The 15,560-nt window shown below is 45.1% G+C and overlaps 1 protein-coding gene across 3 annotated transcripts in view; it reads left to right on the forward strand.

The window, feature by feature from the left end:
- CD82 (CD82 molecule) overlaps positions 1–15,560 on the forward strand; it is a 39,248-nt gene extending 23,688 nt beyond the window's left edge. For all 3 annotated transcript variants that reach the window (XM_014252183.2, XM_005522411.3, XM_014252182.2), the window contains exons 3-9: positions 1,191–1,263; positions 4,569–4,693; positions 5,819–5,893; positions 10,544–10,651; positions 12,312–12,503; positions 12,796–12,879; positions 13,390–15,560. In XM_014252183.2, the coding sequence (XP_014107658.1) occupies positions 1,191–1,263; positions 4,569–4,693; positions 5,819–5,893; positions 10,544–10,651; positions 12,312–12,503; positions 12,796–12,879; positions 13,390–13,467 (735 nt within the window). In that variant the 3' untranslated portion in view covers positions 13,468–15,560. The remainder of the gene's footprint in view (positions 1–1,190; positions 1,264–4,568; positions 4,694–5,818; positions 5,894–10,543; positions 10,652–12,311; positions 12,504–12,795; positions 12,880–13,389) is intronic.

Here is a 15,560-nt window from a genome sequence, read left to right on the forward strand (position 1 = left end):
AAACTTTCAAAGTGTGGAGCCAATGCCTGTCTCTACAACCCTCTCTGCCAGCTTGCCAGGGTGACGGTTTGGCATTTTCCATGTCTCTCAAGTATTAAAACATTATCTAATGAAGCACAGAATTGCAATGTCTCTTTAGCGCTGTTAGTTTATTTCACTTCATCCTGTCTTGAAATCCTGCTGATGTAAGAACAGCTGCTTGCAGTTCACTTGCAGTTCTTGTCCACTCCTTGTTTCTTCAAAGCCTGTTTTGGACCTTTGCACAAGTGTTTTCCAGTCCTAGTTGGCCGAACAGCACAAGTTTTAGCTTCTTATCAAACCTGAAGACTTGCTGATATGTGAAGACTAAAACAGAGCATGCTTCCCCCCACCCTTTAAAAGTGAGATGGGAAAATGTATGTGTTTCTTGGCTACTGAATTCAGTGGCTGGATTCAGCTGAGTCCTCACTGGGATGTATTGCTCTACTAATCCTTGCCCTACATAAGACTGTGTGGTGGGTGAGCAAGGCAGAGGCCACAGCTAATGTTTCATAACTCTTGTTGGGGCTCAGGTATTCTGCCATAAAGTAGGGGCCAAGCCAAAATGCCTAGGCTTGGCTTTGGAAGGGGTGAAGCACTTTGCTCAAGGGAAACTGCTGCTGAATTTTTGTCTTTGTGATTTGAAGCCATAACATTGTAACAGAGCCTGACAAGCCAAAGATTTCCTGCCTGGAGAGGTTCCAGCTGCCAGATACCTAATCCTTTGTCAGCTATCTTCCAGCCTTGCCCTTATAGTCATGGGTTTCTCTATTTAATGAAAAATATTTAAAATCGTGTGTTTGTCTTTCCTAGGTTCTTTACAGAAGCAGTGCATTTACCTTTCGCTTCTGACAACAGTGTTCTAGCAGCAGGGTGTCTCTTCCTCAGACTGTTTTGAATGGTCCTCCTATACAACATTATGTGCTATTAAAATACTGTGTGAAAAACTGCCAGGCAGATCTTGGGGCTCCTGTGCAGTTGGCTGAGGCATTCTTCCTGGAGTTGTGCTAATCCTGTTTACTGTGGGAGGGGTACCGTAGGGGAGATGGGTGGGAACAGCAAAGGAATGATTGTTTTTAAACTGGAAGTATGGAAAATAGTGGCTGCCTCTTCTTATTTATCTAAGCTTATAACTTACACAAGTTGTGTATGTTTTGTTCTTGCTCTTTCAGATTCTGGGTGCTGTGATCCTGGGGTTTGGAATATGGATTCTGGCCGACAAAACAAGTTTCATTGCAGTTCTACGTAAGACTGTGTTTCTTCATCTTCCTTCTTTTTCTAAATTGACTCTGTTCTGGGGCTGTGTTTGACCATGGTGTAATCTAGGAATAGCAATACTTTTGTGCATAGTCTGTGGCCTGAGTAGTAACATGTTGTTTAGCAAGATGGGATTGTTATCAGGGACACGGTGAAAGGGAACAACCCTGGAGACACAGCATTCCTCTTAGTCTTGTGGATTGAAACACCAGGGCCAGACTGAGTGAGACTACTGCTTCTTCAACCAACAATCCAAATGTGCCATCTTAAACACAGGGGCTAGTATTTCATCCTATTTTCATTGCATGCTCTGTGTCTGCACAATGATTTCCTAATTACCATCATGTGCAAAGGCCCCCAGTGCCTTAATGCAGTTTTGCTGTGCGAGTTCTCCACTGCTTTCTTCCTGTAATGATCTATTTCAATTTAAATGGTTTAAATGCCAAGGAGAGTAAGTACCTGGTTTTATTGATGCTTCATTTACTTTGGAAGGAGATGGTATGTTTGTTCCTAAGCAGTAGAGGATGCAGATTTGGGGGCTGTAGGTGTGTGAAATGCTTTGACTTCTAAAACATACTCTTGTATACACTTGATGAGACTTACCCTGGGTGTCAGAGGTGTTCTGTATTGTGCAAGGGACTTAGCTTCCTTTCCCTAAAGCCAGCCACAAACTTTGGCTTGAGTCTTAACAGAAGGTCTGCTTTCTGCAAAAAACAAAAAAAATGAGCTGTCTTAGTAGAGTCTGAGCTTCAGAGGACTATAAGTGGACTTTGATCAAATGAGTATCTCAGTTCCATCTTTCACAAGCTCTACTTCCTTTGAGCTTTTTCTTAGAACCATTTCAAACTTTTCTGCTTGCTGGCTCTGGTTGTCACTACCTCCAGAATTGCTGGGTTGGGCACCAGCCTCAGACAGTGCAGGAGGGCTGTGTGCATGTGGGGAATGAACACTAATGTTCCCAGCTACGCTGATTCTGCAAAGGGCTTTATCTCACAAGTCCTGCTGAGCACTCTGGCCTGGTTTGAAAGGTGCTGGATGGCGAAGACAGCCCTGCTAATACCACACATGCAGATGCTGCTCCTTACTCTGCTTTTGTGCTTACTACTGCAGTACTAGAAGGTCAAGAAGCGCAGCAAGGGATGTTGGTTAATAAGGTGGGGGCATGAGCAGAAACAATACAATAAAAGGAGCCTGTCATGGCCTGGCTGTTTGCAATACCCCTCACAGTCTGAGGTGTGCTTGAGTACCTGTGGGTCAGCAGCTGATTCCCTCAGGTTGATGGGTGTTAAAGCCACTTTTGGCAGGAGAACTTGGCTCTGCTTCTTCCCATTTACTTGGAATCTCTTCTAACAGAGCATTTAAGAACTTAATTTCCTTCCTGGAGATTTCCAGTATCAGCTCTCTCCCTGCCCCCTCACTTCCTTTCCCATGCCTTGCCCCTCTTTCCCTCTGCTTTAGTAACCTAGGCATCAGGGAGGGCACCCCAGCTGCTGCCAAAGGAGCCTGTTGTACTTGCTTGGCTGCCTGCCCAGCGCAGGGAAAAACACGGAGTGACGGCAAACAAGGAGGAGTTGAATGCCCTCAGAGCCTTCTCTTGCAAGACAACACTATTGCAGATGAGAACTGCAAGTGTGGCTGCTGTCCTCTGACACTGTCAGTTCTCCAAGGGGCTTTTGAGTTGGAAGTACCTTTTTCTTTCTTCTGATGGGAATTTGATGATGCAACTGCTTTCTGGCACTGTGGAGGTGCTGCAGCCTGAGCACTCGAGCACTGACTTGCATGATAGCTGAGCTGATCTTGAGGGAGGGAGTAGGGTAGATTTGTGGAGATCATTCCTGTAAGGCTGCTGCTTCAGTAAATGCTTGGCAGTATCAGCACGTAACCTGCACAGCAAGAGTCACAGGACTGGTGAGGAAGCAGGATCCTGGGGTTTGTGGCATGTGTCCAGTCAGGGAGAGTCTGGCCTGGAAATTAATCAAGGCTGAAGTGACCTGTGTGGCAAATGGACCTGCTTCACTTCTTGATAATTGAACTTTCCCTCTGTTCAGCATGGTTTAGGGAAAAAAGTTTGGAAGCTGGTGGCTTGTGCCAGGTATCAGAAGCAGGGGGAAGTATATATTAGTGGGGAGAGTATCAGTCTGGGCTTGATTATTCTCTTTAACATATTTCAGAAGGAGCTCAGAGGAAGTTTGCCTCCTGAGACTTGCTTAGCTCAGGAAACTAAATCCAGAGCTCTAAAAATGTTATTTTCATTAATCGCTGGACATCCAGAATTCCCCTACAGTCTGTTGCTAGCAGATATAGGAATGTCTCTTAATGATAAATGAGGTTTCTAGTTATTGTTTCTAGATAGAGTATCTCTTCAATTTTTGTGCTGTAATGATTGCCCTCTCCAATCCTATTCTGCAAGAAATAGTCTGCTGACCAACTCAAATGTAAGAATTTTAATTCTGTTGCTTGCAGTACTGAATGCTATGGGGAGAGGGCTGACATCACCAGCATGTCTGAAATAATCTGACCTAAACTTGGTTGAAAAACTGTTGAGCATTCAAAAGTGCAGACATTAAAGACAATAAAAGGGGAGATCTAGGAAGATTTGTAAAAGTAGCTTTTTGGGTATTATATCTTTTTTTTTATGGAATAGCATCTGTTTGCAGGGGGTGGGTGGGTGCTGCAACAGCCTGTGGTAAGTGCCTGGCCACAAGCCATTCAATGCAGACTTGCTGAGTAACCTGCCACATCATCTGTGCTCAACACTAGCTGTAGCTTGTTGCATGTTTCACTCCACAGAGTTAGTTTGTCCCAGTGTTGACTGTAAGTGGATAAGTGAAAACAGAATGGTTACATCAAGGAATATTGCATTAAAGTGAAAAGGCTATCCAAAAAGGGGGTTTAGACTTGGCAGAAAGCTTTCCTGAAGAAACAAAGGAAATTGAAGTAAATAGACAGTAGTTATCGAGTAGATCATCTTTTATATTACTGTTACTTGAAGTACATTCATGAGGGAGTAAAATTCCAGTAAGGAGATAACTTTCTCCAAACAAGGTTTGTTTGTTTGGAGTCACCTTGAGTCCTTCAGACTCTGGAGACCTGCAGGATGGCTTTTAAGTCTGCCTTCATCAAAAGACAACCAGAAGCACCTATCTGTGGCCATCTTCGGCACACATCTGTGCAGTCCCTTTGGAGCAGACAAAGACAATTATCAGTAGATATGGGGACAGCTCTATAAATGGTGATGGCAGACATATTTTTTTGTCAGTAGCTAATGTTGTTCCCTCTGCTGGCTCCTACAGAGATGTCATCTCCCTCCCTGAAGACTGGTGCATACATCCTCATTGGTGTTGGGGCGCTCACCATGCTAATGGGGTTCCTGGGCTGTCTTGGAGCCGTCAATGAAATCCGATGTCTCTTGGGTCTGGTGAGAGTATTCATGCCTGTTTTGGAGCCAACCTTTAATACCTCTCCTGCAAAATATCTGTTGGATTGTAGATGGGGCTTTGGTCTCCTGGGGGTATTATTTCTGCTAGGTCAACTTAGATCTAGTTCTTAATTTGTACACATTAAATTCTCCAGCAGTCAGCAGACTGCAGCAGAGCTCCTCAGACATTACTGATAATGAGCTCAGAACTGTGAATGAGAGAGGATGTCATGGACACTTTCTGCACACAGTGGGTCAAGGACTGCCAACTGAGAGGTGTACCCTGTCCCCCTCACCCTGACTTCCCAGTTGGTACTGTGCTCCCAGTGGTGGAAGAGCAAGTTCCAAGGGCAGAGAAAGAAAAGAGTGTGACAGTGTCCTGTTACGTCACATCTGTGGAAAGTGCAAGAGTCGAGGGAGACCCAGCTAGGAATGTCCTATACGTCAGGACCTCTCTTCAGACAATTCATCTATAGGAAGCTTTCTGTCCATGATGGGTGAGATGATACCAGCTTCATATACCTCAGCCTGCTACTTGACTCTATCTTATTCAGAACACATATGTATTGGAAACCAAACATGGCACGCATTGTGTGTCCTGGTATTAGGAGCATCTCCTCATCTAGCAGTAGTAGCTGCAACCATTTAAAAGTAACCTCAGCAGTTTTCTGGTGAATCTTAAATTTAGATCCTCAAACAAATTAAATAGAATTTTTTAAAAAGGTAATTGATTAAAAAAAATAAATTAAAAATTAGGTTTGTAAAATTGACTACTTTTTCTGTTGAGACTAGGGGTAGGCAGAGTCCAACCGATTGACTGAGGCCAGAATGGTCTGGGAATGGATGTTGGGGAGAGAGTCCCATTTGGGACAACACATGCAGAGAGTGCTTGTAAACCTTTTTCCCCCTGAAGTCTTTCAGATGGCCTAATGGAAGAATTGCTGAGGTGCACTGGTCTGATGTTGGTCCCAGCCTTTTCCTGGGAAAGCATTGTTGATAGCAGAGTTTGTCTGCAGGCAAAAAGATGTTAGCTCAACATTGTGATTTCTCTTGTATATGAAATTTTATTAACTTTTATGTACTGACCTTTCTAAAGACTGATCACCCATTGTTTTTTGTTTCCAGTACTTCACCTGCCTGATGATAATCCTCATAGCTCAGATTGCTGCTGCACTGGTCATCTACTTCCAGAAAGAAACGGTATGTCTTTATTACTGCGTGTCTTTTCCTTGGTCTTGGCTTGGGAGAAGAGTGGTACTTAGAAATTCTTTCTTCCAAACTGAGCTATACTGTTAGCAGGCATAATTCAATTCTCCTTTTCTCTACCCAAGCTCAATAGCTTTGCTGTTTGATTTTTCTGTATCTGCCTCAATAGTGCTGCTTTCTCTAGGATTATGAAGCTTTATTTGGTATGCAGGCTTTATTTTTGGGTAATGGGAACAGCGAAAAATCCTAAAATGCTTTAGACCACACCTGCTCTTGATCCTGCTGTAGATAGCTATTTGGGCATGTGGTAGTGGTGGTTACTATCATGTTGCCATCACTGGTGCCTTGGGGAGTTACCAGCCTGAGAGCTTTTCTGACTGGTCTTCCTCCTTGTGCTATCTTGTTCTGTCCTTTCAGTCTTTCTGCATCTGTGTGTAGAACTCTTCTTGGAAGAGCTGTCTTCCTTCCCCAGGGGCAAGCCCGAGTATCTGATGGTTCCTGTTCTGCAGCTGGAGTTTAAAGCCAAGTGGTTGAATATTTTGAAGTGGATCCCTTTGTCAGGAAGGCAGTTTCACAGTGCGTGCTTCTAGAGCTCCTCATGCTTTGTAGTGTACAAGGGAATAATTTTTGAGCTACTTAAGTGCACTGCAACAGTTGATCATGGCTATAGGTTCCCTGGCCAAGGCAGTGCCTAATCAGGCACTAATTGACAGCTAAACTGGGAGCCACATTTATGCAGTGGGAACAAGTTATAGCTGTGGGGTCACTACTGGCTTCTGGTACAAGTTGTGGGTAACCCTGTCCTTTGCTGCATGACTGTATGTACCACTGTATGGCTGTGCTCGCCTCTCCTAAGCCAACTCTTTAGCTAGATGGCTACAGAAAGCAGAAACGTTGAGGAAGCTATGGATGGAGGCTGGTAGAGAAGTCTGGGGGCAGGGGGAAGGTGCCTGCCACCAGCATAACTGATGTGAGCTTTGTGCTGTGGTGACTGTGAGCAGCTGTTGGCTGGGTTCCTTACCAAATGTGGTGGGACTGTAGCTTGCAGAACCTGAAGGAGAAACTAAAACAGTGACTAAAACTGGTATGTAAAGATGATTCTCAACAAAGAGCTCTGACTAATGCAGATAGAGAGGTGTGGGGATGGGCATTCCCCTGCGATGGGGAAATGTGACTTCAGATCAGGAAATTCTGTACCTCTGTAAGCATTTCTCCTCCAGCTGCCAATTTACTCTAGCTTTTAAGCTGTAGCTTTTCATTTAAACCTCATCAGACCAGGGAGAGTTTAAAAGTGCTGGGGGTTGTTTTGCACAGCTGCTGGAGCCGGTGTGACTGAGATCATCACTTTTAGATATCTGGGAGAATGGTCAGGGAAGCTGGGCTTTGAGCAGATGCTCCTGTTCAGTCCCTAATGAACAAAATTAATGGAAAAACTCTTCTAGAACCATTCTGTTTCAGGGATCCTCCAAAGTACCTGCCCTAGAGCACAAAGAAAAACTGTTTGAGGAAGGTCTTGGCTGAAACCTCCAGCACAGTGGTTTGGGGCTGCACTTCAGTGCTGCTGTGCAAGTCGCTCTGCTTCGCTGGCTGTACGTCATCCCAGGGCAGCCTGGAGCACAGTGAGGCACACTGAAACTGCTCAACAGCCAGTCCCTAGATATCTATTGTGTTCTTTGTGTTTATTTCTTTCTGACTTCAGGAACTTGGTTAGATATAAAACAAGGAATAACAAGAGTGAAGGAAAGGATTTTGCATCCAGAATGTAGCAAGGTGATACTCACTCCTTCACTTGTAACTGAAGTATTTATTTCTTGAAGTTGTTGTTGGATATCTGTTCCTTTCTGGTGTCAAAATCCTCCCCCACACTGACAAATGGAAGTATACTGAAATAGTTAGTATAACTGGAATGGGCTGAGCCTCTGACAGGAAGGCTGCTGCTTTGCCTCTCCCATGGGCATTGTTAGAGGAATGCCCCTTCAGACTGGAATTGCCCAGTACTTTCTGGGAGGATGTTGATGCAACATTCGTTTCCCTACATTTGTTGGTGTCTGAAACTGTGGGGTGGGTTTTTTTATGGACAACAAAATAATACCACAAATGCTACAAATGATATTCTGCTTTGTGAACTGAATGTTCATTAACCTACATCTAGTGGATCACAAGCCCCTAAAAATGTGAGAGCCTGGGCAAGTTCGCTCTTGGCCTAGTTCACACAGTTCTGTGCAGCTTGGCTCTAAAGTGCCTTGAATAAAGGAGAATGGTGGTGTTTTGGGAATAGCCCTACTTGCTAGCTATTGTTTGCAGCAAACAGGCCTGTGTGATTGCGTGCAGTGACTTGTCTGGGCTATGGACTATGCATTAGTTGCAGAATCTGAAGTGACAAGGCAGAGGAGAGCTCCCTCCTAATTTTTTGAGCCCGCTTTTGTGTGCAGGCTAGATGTTAAGAAATGCTGAGGGAAGGATCTAGCTTGCGTCTGACATGGACAGGATAGATGACAGACAGTGTCTGATAGGGGAAGAAGCCTGCACAATCCACTGTGTGATCAAAGACCTGCTCTTGCCTCTGGCATTCAGCTTTCCCCATCTCCCTTTTCAGTGGCCCATGTGATGGGGAGAGTGACAGCCTTGCTGGCACTGAGATGTGGCTTTGGTGCCTGGGATCTAAGTGCCCCTGCTTTGAGGTGGTGGGATTGTGCCTTCTGACTCTGGGCTTGCTAGAGCTGGGAAGGAGCAAGAAGCCCTGAAAGCAAGGGTCTCAATTTCCTGAAGCATTCATGTCTCACACAGTACTAAGTCCTGATAGCTTTAAATGGGTGAAGATGGTTAGGATGTTGAAAGCCTACTTGTTCCGTGTGCCTTTCTAGCTTGTTGCTCTTTCAGTTTTCCTCTGCCAGCTGCTTAAGGGTGAGCAGTTGCAGATGCCTGTGTTTTCCCTTTGGGCTGCTCTGTGGGTTAAACCCACAAGCAAGCTGCCTGTGTGGCTCCAGAGCTGTGCCACTGTTTGTATAATATTCCCCCATTCTCAGATTGCTTGCTGAAACACCTAGGAATGCCTGATTTTTTTTCCTTTAATTTGAAACGCCTCACTTTTTGAAACAATAACTGTTTGCAAGACTTCTTGCCTATTCTTTTGTAAGAATAAGGGCAGAGCAGATATACAGTTACCCTATGTAGCTGATTTGGGACATCAGGTTCGGGTCCTGTCTGCTTGTGGTGGGATCCTGGGATTCTTGCAGAAGTGACACTAGGCTCCATCTGACCCAATAGCTAAGGGGCTAGATGGGCCCAGGTAGGAAAACAAACCCAGCTCTCCTTGCCTCCCTCTGCATGTGGAGCAGCAGTGTGCAGGAGGGGTCAGGGTGGGAACACAGAGGTTCAGTAACTGATAAGGCTTATGGCAGCAGCCAAGGCCAATCTCATTAGTGAGAACCAGGTCAGGTTGCCTTGATTTGAAGGGAAGGAAAAGGGGAAGTGAAGTAATTAAAAGGGGAAGAGATAGACATCATGAGAAGAAAGATCATGCAGCTCCCATCTGTCTGGCCTGACATAGCTGATCCCAGTGAACTTAGCTGCAGTTTTCCTAGGAAGAAGAGTTGCTGATGTAGAGAAGCTTCTCTCAACAGGAGTCAATGCTTCCCCTTGCTGAGTGTCCTGGTATTTGCCGTGGTCATTGAAAGTGCTTGATAGGAGTAGAAAAGAGAAAACCCATTTCCACTGATTTGAAATATGCTGTAGCACCACAGTCAAAAAGGTAATATGTGGGATGGGAACATCCTAGTGCTTAGGCTGATGTATCTCTATCCTATCCCTCAGGCAGTCTGATGGCACTTTTCTCCAATCTCTTGTGAATCTGGGTCTGTCCTTAGCAGTCCTCATGTATAGGCTGGTTAAGAAGAGCTTTTGAAGGAGGTGGGAGGAAGAGGGTGAAGGAGTCTGCCAGGTGGTAGCTTGCACCTCTCATCAAACTGAAGGGTGTTGTAAATATCTCTGGAAAAGGAACGGTGGTGAAGGGATGATTTGATACACCTGAACTTTGTGATAAGACTGTTAATGAGCAGTTTAGGTAATTAGCAGTTGTAATACTTCCTGTTTTAATATAGAAAAAGCAGTTGTGGGAGTTTGGGGAGAGGTAGATCAACACCTTGTGAAAAAGGTAAGTTTCCATCTGCTGTATATCAGAAAACCCGTCTGCATTCATGAGCAGAGTGGCTCACATATTCCCTGAGCAGTGGAGATCTGCAGTGGCAGAGGTTCTGGACCAGGGTCTCACCTGCAGTACCAAGTTAGAAACATGTAACCTGTGAGTTCTTAAGGCAATATTATTCTTCAGCTTGCACTTACCTTGCACATCTGACTTGTCTGGGACAGGCAGTTAGCTGTCCAGCCTGTGTCTTAGCAGGATAACCATATCCAGTTCTGTTTCCTTATTTCTCATCAGGTTTGTAGGCTTTCCCTGTGTCTGGGCAGGGACTTGCTGGTGCTTTGGCTGTTGCATCAGCAAAGCTGCTGTCCTTATTTGTAGTTCTTAACTGTTTGCAGTCAGCTTTTATGAGAGACTGTAGTTTTATATATGTATCTGAAACACCAAAGAGAAGGCTACAGGAATTGACAATCTAACTCTCCTGCCTTTTTTTTTCTTGACAGTTGAAGGTTGAGTTGTCTGACATAGTTGTAGGTCTGATTGAAAATTATGACCCTTCGGATGAAGATAAGAGGAACTTGCAAGATGCATGGGACTATGTGCAGACACAGGTGAGTTGTGGGGGGCAACAAGAGGCAGATGGTGCTGTTTGTCAATGCAGTCAATGACCTTTAAAGCTAGACTGAGAACAGAGAAACAGCTATTGCACATCGATCTGGCTGATCTACAGAGTGACCTGTGAGGTTTGGTGCCTGCAGATTAGAAAATGGTCTTGCTTGCTGCTTCTACATTGGACCCTGAACCATTCCTGCATGCTGGGTGTTAGAACTAGCTAGTGTTGGTTACATGGCCTAATGTATCCAGCCTATCAAATGGCACTCAAACACTTCTCTTTGTCTGTTGGGCCTCCTGAATACTAACATGTGTGAAAAACATTTTGCACATGATTTTTGTAGTAAAAAGTCCCTAGTTTATTGCCAGACAAGTCAGCAGCACCATCTGCCTTACTGCTGGGTGCATGTTGCTTGCTTATTGTGATGGTTCTTCTGCAAGTATCAGTGTTCTTGGGAGCCATCCAACTGCCCATGGTTTCTGTTTTAGCATCAGGGTCAGCACTTGAGCAGCTAGAGAATATTCAAGCACACTGGAGTCATGACAGTTGTTTTCTGCCAAACCACAAGCTTGAGAGCTGGCTGGCTGTTGTGGTTAAATACATGCCCTGCATGGGACTGATGTGTAGTAAGTACAAGTAACAGCATTTGTCTTCTGTCTGTTCTTTGGTCTGCAGAACACTGACCTGCAGTATTTCTCCTCCTTGGAGAATGATTTATGTATGTTTTGTCACTCTAGTTGTGACTCCTTGGTAGTGAACTCAAGCCTAATCCTGTTGTGGAGAGAGGCTACTGCTTGAGCCCTTCTTTTATGTAGGGATAGAAGAAAAAGATTTTGCAGAGCTGGAGAAATTGAGTGTTAGGAGTCTACTTCATCTCACACACTGGAGTTAGCGTTTGAAAGAGGGTGGGGTTCTGTAAACGGAGTTAAAGTCCAAACCTCTTGTGAGGGAGATGTAGTTCCTTCTGGAGCTTGTGTCTTCACAGCACTCTTTTGGAAGCCAAATGCTTGTCCTGATGTGGATGTTCAGCTGTTTGTAGCTCCTGTCTATTATAGCAGAAACATTACTTTTCCTTTCTGAGCAGAGACGGATTTTCCCTAAACTTCGACCTTGACATAGACAGCCTTTCTGCTCTGTACTTCTGGGCAAGCACTGGGATCCATGCTTAGGCTCTTACTCCTTGCTAGACTTCCCGATGTGCTTTTCCCTTCAGCAAATACAGTTTTATCACGTGGCACTATAGGAATGTAAACGTTTCTTTGGATGGAAAATTTTCCCTATCCCGTGTTCCGGCTGGTCCGTGCTGCACCCAGGCGGGCGCTGGCACGCAGTGGTGCGCTGGGGCTTGGTGGCATGGGGACGCCACCGTGCGGTGACTGCTGCTGTCCCTGGGGCCACAGCTGGCATCCAGGGCCCTTTAACTCCTTGTTTTGCTAGCAGAGTGGCTCTTTAGTAGGAAATAATGTCCCTGTCTTCTGGACAGCTCTATCCGTAAGTAACCAGGGTGGTGTTTAGTGTGGGTAATTCACGCAAACTGTATGGCCTGACTGTTGTTGATGCACAGAAACCACCTGAGTACTTCTACCTGCCTATTTTCATGTGCAGTTATCTTGACAGTGCAAAGTGTAAGAATGTAATGATCTCTCTCCCATTATTAGATTGCCTGCTGTGGCTGGACTGGAGCAAAGGAATGGGAAAATAATGAGATTCTTAGGAACAAAAGCAATACTGAGTATCCGTGCTCCTGCTCCAATAGGACTAAGGACTTAGTGGAAGGAAGAGGTTTCTGTAATCTGGAAGAGCCTGTCAATGGCACTGCAACATATGCTGACTGGCCTGTTCATGAGCAGGTGAGTGGGCATGTTTGGGCCCTGTGAAGCCTCCACTGAAGCTGCCTTGTCTTTGTTCCCCTGAAAATTTAGAGCAGTTCTTTCACGTCCTTATTGCTTGAAGTACCTGTGGAATTTGGGGCAAGGGGGGACAGGGTGACAGGGATCCTGCCCTTTTCTGCAAAAGCTTCCATGAAACATGGTAGGGCATGTACCTGTGATAATTCCTGCATGCAAAGATATGATACAGGTTTTCAGTTTTGAGATACTTAGATACATGCTTCACTTCTTTGTGGCCATATTGTCTCTTTAGGGATGCATGGATGGTGTAGAGCAGTGGCTGAAGGACAACCTGGGTATCATTCTTGGGGTTTGCACTGGTGTTGCTGTTATAGAGGTAAGTAATTTCCTGACATGAACCTATACTTTCTTATCACAGAGACTTTTTTTAAAGGCAAAGCTGTTTTCTCAAGTAATAGACACCTGGCTTAATGGCAGTGCACTTCTAGGTCTTGGTTGTGTCTGCCTGGACCTTTGAATTGTGGCTTTTGTTGATGGGCTTAAAAATCAAACAAAGCCTTGTCTACTTGAGGTTCTGCCTGCTGTATCTGACTTTTGGCAATTCCATCACCAGAATAGTGAGGCAAGCCAAGTCCCTCTTTAATGAAATCCCACTTGTTGCCTTAAAAAGCTCATAACATAGTTTCCAGATGAAGTTACATCTTTATGAAGATAAATTTTTTATCATTTCAGTTACTGAATTTGCCTTGCATTGTGGACTAACTCTGTTCACCTGTATGGTGTCATTAAAAGATGTTCACTGTATTCTGCTCCCCTGTATCACTTGTTCTTCCCACCTTATCTATCTGGTTGCTGATTTTGTTCCCATTCTTCATACTTATTCCAGCTGCTGGGGATGATACTGGCCATTTCGCTTTGCAAGAACATACACAGCGAAGACTACACCAAAGTGCCCAAGTCTTGAGTTGGCTGACTCCAGAGTTACGGCACCACAGAGAAAGGAGCAAACAGAACATTCCTGCCTCATACCCAGACTGTCCAACCATTGACCATTATTCCTGTGACATCCCATTTCTGATACCACTCTGCTAAGAACTGTTAGAGCTGCAACACAGCCTGATCTTCTGACAATAGGGCCCTTGGGCCACCTGCATCCTGCCTCTGGATTATTTCTACTTCAAGAAACAGAACTTAAACTGTCTCGTGTCACATGAGACACTGATTAACCTGAGGGGACAATGCTTTTGCTGCCTGCTCCATGTTAAACAATACTATTCATATCTTCAGTCTACAACCCACTGGGCCTAACGTACAATAAGTTTTCTCCTCGTTCTTCTGCACAGCTTTTCACCTCCCCCTCTGAAGTCCCATGAGCCATGCATTCTGTTGAGATTCCAGTGCTTTGGTAGCTTCGCTGACTTGTGGTGGTAACTAGTCATGCTTTATAGGCCTTCTCATCCCTTGCAGTTAACCTGATTCAGCTCTTACTATGCATCTTCCAGCCTTGGCTCTCATCTGAAATGCAGAGTACTGCTGTCACATTTGCTTCTCCTGTTTTTGGAGTCAGCTATGCCTTGCCTTCAGTGGAGCTCTTCCCTTTGAGCATGATGAGAAGCCACCAGGAGGGAGCCAAGCCTACCTATTTATTCCTAGTGTGGCCTGGCAGATTGTGGTGTTGGTGCTTGGCTGCTTCTGGAATGGATCCCTTGGGTTTTGGATTTGACACTTACATGTTTCTCCCATTTGCCTCTTTCTTTTCCTCTCCCCCTAGCTCTGCTTTGCTGGCTCCTGTCAGCTTCGAGGTTACTTCAGAGACTGCTGCATACTGTGGACTCAGCCCCAGGCTGGCTCTGCTGTTTGCATTCTTGAGTTGCCAACTTCATAGAGGTCACGATTAATTTGATTCTTCCCCTGCTCCTTTATGAACACAAAATTTGTTAGCTGTGGATTTAGATATGAGTATGGAGGGATCTGACTGGATTGCTGATGCTGTGTATTGGGAATATCACTGCTATCAGTGCCCAGTGTAGGTTCTGTAGCTGGGATGCAAAGATAAGTTGCTTTTATTTCAGTTGTCCATTCTTCTGGCTCCACTGTGATCTGGAGCCATGGCTGAATCCTGAGTTCTGCCTCAAGTGCCATCACTGCAGCAGATAAGTAGCAGGTTCTGCAGTTGTTGCAATTCGGAGGTTTTCTCCCAAATTTGCCCTGAACCAGGACAGCAGGCTGCAGGTTTCTGTGCTAATGGCTAGGCTGTTTGCACTGTTGAGCCAGTGGTGTAGACCAGAAGAAGGTAGGAAATGCACATGAAAACGCTGCCCCAACTGCTTACATAAGAGAGCTGGGTGCAGATCCTCACTTTTAGAGGTGTCTTGGGCACAGCAGATTTCCTGCTGTTACACATGGCACAGTGACTGTGACATCAGGAAGCTGTATGGGAGGTAAGTGGATGGTCCTTGCCAGGGACCCCTTACAAGGTACTTGGTGAGAGAGCCTTTGCCTTACAGAGGTGGTTCCAGGACTGTCTCCTGTCAGGGGTGGGGCAGGTAGTAATAACCCCACTAGGATGGGGTAACCCCAAGGGATGGTTTCACTACCTACTTGTTTTTCCTTCTGGGAAGAAAGGCTGGTGCAGGGGATGAGGGCCCCAGCAGTGGGTTCCTGCTTTGTTCTCATCTTTGGACAGAGCAATGACTGTGGAGAGTGACTGGGCAACTGGTTTTTATGGAGGTCTCATAAGGCTTTTCAATTTTGAGATATCTGCCCCTTCCTGCACAGATCCTTCAAGCTGACCTTTGCTATAGCAGAAGGCACTCTTAGCAGTAAAGCTTGCTGGCTTTTGTAACACAAAGTCTATTCTCTAATGTGTTCTTCTAAGATCATTGTTCGGTTACAGATGCCAATGCTGAGCAGCAAGTAAAAAGGAGCCCATTCTGGATTTCCTTTTTTGTTTTTGTCTGTTTTTAGCAACATCTTCCTACTGGAAGAAATGCATGTACAGATATAAAAGTTTAGAGGGTGAATATTTCTGTAATAAAGACTTTGCTAAAAAATATA

The sequence above is a fragment of the Pseudopodoces humilis genome, chromosome 7 (assembly GCF_049639895.1).
Source record: "Pseudopodoces humilis isolate 2021_Gansu_Grassland_sample_001 chromosome 7, ASM4963989v1, whole genome shotgun sequence".
Taxonomy (NCBI): domain Eukaryota; kingdom Metazoa; phylum Chordata; class Aves; order Passeriformes; family Paridae; genus Pseudopodoces; species Pseudopodoces humilis.